Genomic DNA, 9,264 nt, shown 5'->3' with positions numbered 1-9,264 from the left:
TTGCACGTCAGTTTGTATCAATTTGTCTCAACTTAATCACGTTTTCCCAGAACAACTGGGGCTCGATTAAAGTTAAAGAAAACCTTTCTTCATAAATGTAGCCTATATAAAATACTATAAATCTCCATCACACGGAAAATATGATTGTTCACAGCACTTCCCGCTTCTCGCACACATTTTGCATACGCATGGGCCTACGTCACAGCTCGCCGATGACACTTTTTAATGGCAAAACTTCTTACAAGAAATTAATTCTGCAGTGAATACATTTTTTGCCCTAAAAGTTCCCTAAACATACGTTCAATGTGCATAATATTGCGATTAGTAAAAAATGACAGGCTTGCTTTTAAAAGCGAAATATAATGCTCGAGCTGTAAACTTTTACAACTCTGTAGAAACTATCGACTGGTATTTTGTTGTTGTATTTATTATGGAATTTTCTACATACAATACAGTGTGCTGGAGTTTGAAAAAAATATTCACCTGTTAAGGCAAATTGATACAAATTAATATAACCGCTGCACCACAGACACTGGTACGGAAAAGAATAGAATAGAATGAAATAAAGGTACCTAATAACAAAAATAACGTGTGCCAAAGTAAAAAATAAACATATTCAACAATTAGATGAAACGATACAAGAACGGTAAATAAAAAAACCCGACAACAAAACGATAATATAATTTTATAAATCATAACAAACAGTACAGCAAAGAAAACTTTGCTTAAGTTGACGAATCAATAATTCCCTATGTAATCCCCCCAGAGATTTCATTTATATCATCAGTTTTTCACACTCTCAATAATTGAAAAATATTCTTTTTTGTTCCCATCCTTCCTGTTGCTCGTACACATTAAAACTTCCCAACTAATAATCTCTCCTCTTCCACTCTTCGGTAATTATCAGGAGATCTGATGAGATGCCGCCACCCGTGGCTAAATTTGCGATGTAGTGGGATAAGTATTTGCGGCAAGGTGTTAATTAGGTTCGAGATCTACTAATGGCCCATTAAATGCTACGTATATTATTATTGTTATCTTCTTGTTTGTGAGCTTCAGAGTGGGCTGTTGGAAACTGGTACCGAGAAGAAATTGGATTCTCACAGCACCACGAGATAAGAACTACTTCAGCGGTCATTGTCCTGACACAGCATTTTGTTTTTGGTTGTGTGTTGTCCTAGTCGTAATGGCGTAAACTGTCCCGTTTACCGTAATTTGACTTTGAATTGATGTTGTTGTTTTTATTCATACAAATAACGCATGACCATTATCATAACGTAAGATTACAAGGATAATTGCAATGGTGATAATGATGATAAAAATAACACCAGTAACACACTGCTAATGATAATAATAATGATGATAACAGTAATAAAAAGCGATAATTTCTAATGCGCTGCTTAAGGTACGCATATTTACTGTCCTGATTTTTAAAAATATACTCTGGGTGGGCGTCACGGACAGGTTCGACCTTGAAGCTAACTTCGCAATTTATACGTTCATACATTACTGTCAGCAAATACTTTTCTTCCCATTTATTCCAAGTAAACGTTAAAAACCGCATACATGGAAAGCAATTTTAAACGTTTGAATACGTTATCATACATCAATATTTTTTTAGAGTGTTTTATCTGGTTTTGCAATTATATGTCAAAAAGCACATTGTATACCCACCCAATTGTATATTCTGAAAGCCGTCCAATGGGACGGCGTCTCCTTTCGGAAGCCGTCTTAACCTTATCCAAACAAACACTTCCTTCTTCCTTCTCCTACTGCATGTCAAGTGCTCTGGCCTACAGACGCTTCGCAGTTTGTGATTCAGTTTCGTTTTGACAAGACGCGCATCCGTGATGCAAAGGTCTCTTAATTGTTTTATTTATAAAATAGAGCACTCCCGCGCACTCAGAGTCATTAAGTGCTTTTCCTTGATTGATGATTGGTTTGTGTTTTTCATTCATCTCTCGTCGTCTTCTTTGTTTCCGTTTGTGGGCTCCTTTTTGAGCCATTTCCTGGAGTGTTAAGTGATAAAGTGCTCTGCTGAATTGATGGACATACCTACACCGAGAACATCTGCAGCAATACAGTAACAGCAACAGCAACAATAATACGACAACAACAACAAAAACAACAACAAACAAAAACAACACCAAAAACAACAACAACAACCACAGCTGCTTCTACGACTATTGGTGCTACTACTACTACTACTACTACTACTACTACTACTACTACTACTACTACTACTGCAACTGCTACTGCTACTACTACTGCTACTGCTAAACTTTCCTTTTGCAACGTAGTTTGTATTATTATTTTTTTTTGCCATTGTTGATGATGATCTGCGATGTCACAACACGATCTTTGTGGTCAAAAAGTCATAGGTTACTGTTATAGCAACAGGCAGTTTGGGTTGTCGGGTTTTCATTTAGATGAATGTTTATACAGGTATGGATTTGGTCTACTTTTTGTGCCCTCAGAGTTCACAATGACTAATTTCTTAGGCGTCTTTATATTTCGATTTCAGAGACTTTAAATTCTTATGGGATTTGGCATTTAAGAAAAAAGTGCGTTCGCATTCTGCTTTCTAGCATCGATGAAGTGTATTACTTATTGTCCGACTATTTTGCAGGAATGTTTTTTGATACACAGGATATGTATTGTTAACCGTTTGGAGCCAAATTTGAATTGTGATATTTACTTTTGCACGTAAATGGAATAAAATCACTATTGTGAGGCGTGCTGACAAAATGAGTTACTTCTCGGATTCGACCCTTATGGAAGTACATGTATGTAGATACATCATGCTAATAGGTGAAGCTTTTGCAATGCATAAGTATGAAATAATAAAAGGCGTGTTATGCCTAATGAATATGGCACGAATTTTTAAAAAAATCTACAAATGTAATCTTAGTGTCGATTTTTTTTTTTACAGTATATCTTATTTGTGGATTGCGAGAAGTAACTCATTTTGTCGGGAATCGCTATACCTGCAAGAATTTTAGATAGGAGTGGCTTTGGTCTGGTTGGTTACAGAATAGCTTGCAGAATTTTGGGAAATATTTAACACCTATTCTTTTTAAAAGTCCTTAAGCGTCAGTTTTGTGGGTGGTTGGAAGAAACAATAGGAATGTCTTATTTCTCATTTTACCTTTCTGTTGTTTCGTGTTTCTATGCCTTGCTTTTTCTTCGCACTAAATGGCCGTATTGGGTCGATTAGGATCTTTTTACTCAAACTCAAAACCATCAGGGGGTTTTTTCCCCTTTTTTGGGGGGGGGTGGTAACCATGCCTTATTGAAAGTACTCACGTTGTACATACCCGAGGCTCTTGCTCCCTGTAAGCCTGCTGTTCATTACTGTTCAACATCGACGATGGAAGGGTTTTATTTTCGGACGACAGGTACATTTTTAAAGCTCTCCTTTTCCCACGTTCGTTTCTTCCAGCACGTAATTATTGCCCATGATAGTCATACGTGTAAAGACTCTTTAAAACGGATAACAGAATGGTATTTCGTGCATTTACCCTATTACGCGCTACGTTGTAGTAACGGGCTACACTCACTTAATGCTCACTTGTTACAAAGTTAGTTATTGACCTTTTGGAATAGACGTCTAGGAAAAAAATAGTTTGCTCGTAATTACCTCCGACAGCGGAGCAGTTTTCCTGGTTGTTTACGTGTCCACACTGACAATTGTAACAGTTTGGTTTCGTGTTGCAGCATGCGATAAGGCGTATTACGTACATCGTTGACTGGTGTTTGTGCTGTAGCGGTTTGGCGCTGTGATGTCTGTTGCGATCAGGAGACTGGAGTTAGATTCTTGCATGGGGGACAATTTTTATCAAGTGTTTCGTTCTTTTGGTTGGGACGCTGTATCCCTTTCAGCCCGGGTTGGCCCTCACAGGTAGAGTCGAATCCTGCCTTCTGAATTATCTAAATTGTGTCCAATGGGGAGTAAAACCACCTACATCTTTTTAAAAAAATTTAATAAAGAACCATCGTTGCGGTGGAATGACGAGATCGGCTATCTGGGTTGAGGGGAATTTTGGAGGAAAAGGAAAGCAAGTTTTTTTTCAGGACGAGGCAGAGGCTTCTTTTCGCTGAACCTAAGATTTGTGTGTGTATGTTTTTGTTGATTTTGGTAAATATTGGGTCGTTGTTGTTGCTTTTTGTGCAAGTATTTAGATCATATTGGAGGCGGGTTTCAATCCTGCCTGACAGGGCCAACCTGGGCTGAGAGGGATACACCGCCCCTTCAGAAAGACCGAGGTAGTTGAAACGAATTTTCCCCGCACGAGACTTGAACTGGAGTCTTCTGCCTGCCGGTTCAGGTTATAAAGTTTTGAAAGTGATTTTTATGGGGTGTCCTCATTTTTATTCGAGAGACCTCAGATAATTTACCAAATGTGAGTGGGGGATTTTGGGACTGATAGGAACGGCCAACTGCCACGGTGCTGGTTAGCCAAGCCTATAATTCCCACTGCCTCTGAGAGTGAATGACCGTGGGAAATATAAAGTCGGTCAACTCTCAAAGGGTTTTTGACACTGTTTTGACTACAACACGCTGTTGCACAGACAACGATGAAGAAGAGTCTTTAATGGGGTGTCAGTAGTTAATTTTTCAAGGTACCATAACAAAAGGATAAAGATCAGTCAGCGGTTGGATTTACTCAGTGGAGCATCTCTTTGTTTATTTCCAGTTCATCTCCATGCACATAGATTCAGTCATTTCAGGATTTCTGAATTTGATGGAAGATCCTCTTCTCTACTGAGAAAGTGTGTTTTCCTTTTAAAATCCAACAGCAAATACCGTCAGCTATAGCTTTCGTGAGTGGTTGGCGGGTGTTAGTATGTGGTAAACACCCATCATCCTTGCCTCTCCTCCTTTTTCTGTTTGTTGGTTACTCTTTTGTAAAACCTCCAAACTTCGGCACTTATTTAACCCAATTGTTTTGCAAGTGACATAAAAGCAGTATCAAACAAACGAAACAAAACGCCATAAGACAAAAGCTATAGCCCACAGACAGCGTCTGCGGCCGTCATATTTTGAGTTCAAGTATTTTAAACTGTTTCGACATCCTGTGTTTTGAATACATGTATGACATTGGGTCTCTAAAGTAAACGTTGATCTTTCCAAGAGGTAGACATTCCGCACTTGAACACAAAAAAAAACAATGTTACACAAACACTTGATACTAACCATGGCTCTCTTTGGCTGTTTTGTACCTACCCACCTGAATAACAACGCATTTTTTTCTTTCTTTCAGCGAACAAAATGTAATATTTGTAAAATGAAAAAAACAAACAGAAATGTAATTGTAGCACCATCCTCTGTATTCTGCTGTTGGCTTGTATCCCCCATTAGCATTGTTAAAAAATAATGACAAATTTTTTGATTTACTTGGGCCCTCAGATCTGTTCCAGAACACTATTCACCACCAGACTGAGCCGCAGATGTCTGGAACATTGCATGCTTCTTGAATGACTACACCCTTCTGTCGACACGAACTGCCTCATACGATCTGACGTTTGTGGTCTTCTTTCTTAACCCCATACGAGAAGGAAGCACCACCAGTTGAGCTGACTTTGCCTTTTCTCAACTTGGCTATCAGTCAAAAAGTAGATAACTGAAGTGGTGATATCATTTTGTCAACTGCACTGATATAAACTGTTAATTACATTAAAGTGACGCCATTTTTATTCTCTTGGCTACGTTGAGTAACTGTTGTTGATGAGTCACTTCGTTGGTACTGTCAGTCTTTTCCTGGTCTGATCCTGATTGAACTGGGAGCTACTAGAAGTCGAGAGAAAACTAGAGGTCAGACGGTACCCAAAAAATTCCTCGAACCCGTGGAATTACCGCTTGAAGTGAACGCAAGATGGAGGAAAGTTTAGTCCCTTTAATGGAAAATGACACAAAGTCAAGTGGCACGAATGGCGACAGAGTTCGAATCGGAGTCGTTGGCACCGGCAACTTCGCCGTGGCCTTCACCAAATGCCTGGTCATGGCGGGTTATAACGTCATAATGGGCAGTCGCCGTCCCGGTCTACGAAAATCGACGTTGCCAATGACCGAGGAATGCCTTTGCGGAGTGGAGCTGACCACTATTTCCGAATGTTTCACAAATTCAGACGTCATCTTCATCGCTATTCATATGGAGGATTTTCAGGACACTCTTGGAAAATACCAAGAGCTAACGCGCGGAAAGATTCTCGTAGACGTTTCCAACCGGGAGTACCGATACGCAGCGCACTCGAACGCCGAATACCTGACGTCCATTCTGCCGCACGCCATCGTTGTCAAAGCTTTCAACTCTGTACCAACCCAGGCCTTGGAACAGCTCTCGGGCATGGGTAGAGAGGGACTCAAAGTACTGGTTGCCAGTGACAGTCAAAGCGGCCGGACAGCCGTGTCTGAAATCGCCAAGTCCCTTGGGTTTCTTGTCATCGATCTGGGAGGCCTGAAGTCGGCGCGGTATATGGAGGAACAGGTGCTGAAAACTTTCACCTTGTGGAGAATTCCGCTCTTCCTCACGTTCGGAATCTTCAATCTATGGTCGTTGTTCATTGTTTACCTGTACTTTATCGAGAAGACGGCGTACAACTGGGAACAGATTTTCCTGAAGGTGTTGAACAAACCGTTGTGCATGACGGCCATCACCGTCCTGGCCCTGACGTATTTACCTGGTAAGATCAAAGTGTTTGAGGTGCAGACGTTTTTTTGTTGACTCTAGAGAAAGTGCGTCAGACCAGGCTTCCTTTAATCCCTTTTGTTTCTCTGGATTAACATTTTCCAAAAGTTCGTGTTAGAAAAGAAGACAGCAAACATGCTGTAGTCTTGGCTTTGGAAATATTTTCATCTTTTTAAAAATAACCGAACAATGTTAATGTTTGACGTTCGTACTGATTTTATAGTAAAAGGGATGTTTTACAAAATTGGACTTTTTAAAGGACAAGCAATTTTTAAAAATATATAAGAGATGGTATTGTAAAACAGTTTTGCATAATGAAATGTGTATCATAATATTATAGGATTCGTAACTAGATGGACAAAACCTAGCCTTCATTGGTCTTTTTTCCCCTTTCTATGAAAAAACATTTGGAATAATATTAAATTTTCGCAGATAATTTTCAAGACATGCCTGTTCTAATGCGGTCACAGTAGACGCTTCGATAAAAGTCTGATAGAAAACAGTGGCGTCGCGTGGGTTGCAGACAAGGTGGTGCACAATCTATCGATATTTACACCTGTTTCTAGATGAAACCTCATAAAAGCTGTAATAAAGTGAAACAATACTAACAACGCACTATGCTTACAATCCGAGAAGATTAAAAGATTTCTAATTACTTCGTGCAGCACCAGGACTTGCTACACGATAGAGGGAGACAACTGTTTCGATACCCATTCTTCATTGAGTTACCATAGACTCTACCAGTGTAGTAGATAGGCTAGTGGAAACTTGGATCAAATTTTTAGCTTGCTCCAAACTGGTGCTGCGAAGAGCAGTTTCATTCACCTTTCTTCCTGTGCTGGAAGAACGAAGCCTAGATTTCTCTACAGTGACGAAAATAACTTTGATGCACAGATTTTGTTTGCTCCCAGCGGACACTCCCGCAAGCGGTGCGACGAGCATAAACCATCCTCGCCGTATGTCTCTTCACTGGCGCAGCCAGCGGGTGACGGATCGCAAGGATGTAGTAATGTAGATCTAGAGCACTGACTGGTTTAGAACAATAATTAGAAAAGGGGAGGGGGGGGGTTGAAGGCCAGGGTTAGATGGAGCGCTTGCACCAATTGCACAATGGCGCCCCGCCACTGATCGAAAAGCATTTGGAATGATGAAAAAGTAAAGATATAAGCTTGAAAAGAAATATACGAGTAAAAGTAACGGTTTCTGTATCATTTGTTCAATCGTATGACTCGTCCATATCTTTTATGTTTTCAAAGCTTGCGGTTAGTGGTATTGTCTAATTTCTTTTTCTTTTTTGCCTTTTTACTACTGTTGACCTATGGAGCCTACCTGACTTGATAGTGTTCAAACAAATATTTTGGCTAACGAGAATCCATATATTTCGTATTTATTTTGTTCTTACAGAAGTATGGCCGTTTTTGCTCTAAGTCACTGTCAACTAAAACTTTACTTTTTATTTCCCCACGTATTCAGGTCAGCTTGCTGCAGTTCTCCAAGTGATCAATGGCACCAAGCACAAACGCTTCCCGCGCGTTCTTGACACTTGGCTGAAAAGCCGGAAGCAGTTGGGCATCATCAGCTATGCCCTCGTGTGCGTCCACGTCATCGCCTCTGTCCTGATGCTTTCCCCTACCTACTACAGCTCGTGGTTCCACCACGCCACCGTCACGCTGCCTGCTAACGTGAGCCACGCAACGTTGGACGCGGAAGTGGTGCTTCCCGTGACGAGGACGTGGATGACGTGGAAAGGTGAGGCGGCGTGCTTGGTGGGGATCGCAGCATTCCTGCTCATGTCTGCCGTGGCGCTGACGTCAATACCGTCCGTGGGCGAGTCGCTCAACTGGTCAGAGTGGACGTGCGTGCACTCCAAGCTCAGCTACTTTGTCCTCTTCCTCTCTGTCGCTCACGTCTGCGTGATGGGAGGCCCAGGCTGGGCCAAAGCAGGGCCTTACAAAATCTGGAAATCCATCACTTTTCTCAGTTCCCTTCTGCCCATGTTCGTCTTGGTCCTGAAAATACTCTTCAGCCTCCCACCTTTGAGTGGGTATCTCCGAAAAATTCGCCGAGGATGGGAAAGAGACTCCCGGAAAGCCCAAAGCTCCCCGTGTTCGAGGAACCATGACGTCACCGTTGTGGACATCGAGGACGAAAGTCAGAAGGAAGGGAGCAGATTGAGCAAATTGTGTGGCTGCGCTCATGGTAAAGGCTCTCACAACTACAAGGGTGTGAAAGGTGTGTCATTTGCAAACACAAACTGCCACTGCGCCTCTGAAAGATTGCAGACGAAAACAAGCATGTTTTAGACAGGATTTTATGGATTTACTTTTTTGGGTGGGTTGATTTTTACTTTTTGCTTTTTATTTTATTTTGTTTTATTTTTTATTTGTTTGTTTGTTGTTGTTGTTTTTTATTCTATTTTTGTTTGTGTGTTGGGCGGTTTTTGGGGTTTTTTTTGTTGTTGTTGTTTTTTGGGGGGGCAGGTGTAGATGTCAAACAATCACTTCTTACATCGCAGATGTTGCTATTTATGAGTATTACAACTCTTCTCCACAGCAAAAGTGTCATGTTTACGTTT

The 9,264-nt window shown here is 40.9% G+C and overlaps 1 protein-coding gene across 6 annotated transcripts; it reads left to right on the top strand.

The window, feature by feature from the left end:
* The first annotated feature begins 296 nt into the window (after nt 1-296).
* Nucleotides 297-9,062, top strand: LOC101848139 (metalloreductase STEAP4). Of its 6 annotated transcripts, none has more exons than XM_005105585.3 (3): nt 297-1,858; nt 5,411-6,684; nt 8,163-9,062. In XM_005105585.3, exons 2-3 carry the CDS (start codon nt 5,877-5,879, stop codon nt 8,990-8,992), a joined length of 1,638 nt encoding a protein of 545 aa, XP_005105642.1. In that variant the 5' UTR covers nt 297-1,858; nt 5,411-5,876; the 3' UTR covers nt 8,993-9,062. The 6 variants fall into 6 exon arrangements, with proteins under 6 accessions (XP_005105642.1, XP_035827562.1, XP_035827565.1 ...); XM_035971669.1 differs by lacking the exon at nt 297-1,858 and adding an exon at nt 3,687-3,901; XM_035971672.1 differs by lacking the exon at nt 297-1,858 and adding an exon at nt 4,175-4,328.
* The last annotated feature ends 202 nt before the right edge of the window (nt 9,063-9,264 follow it).

The sequence above is a fragment of the Aplysia californica genome, unplaced genomic scaffold, assembly GCF_000002075.1.
Source record: "Aplysia californica isolate F4 #8 unplaced genomic scaffold, AplCal3.0 scaffold00479, whole genome shotgun sequence".
In the NCBI taxonomy this organism is placed as follows: domain Eukaryota; kingdom Metazoa; phylum Mollusca; class Gastropoda; order Aplysiida; family Aplysiidae; genus Aplysia; species Aplysia californica.
This window is presented reverse-complemented; position numbering and strand designations above follow the sequence as displayed.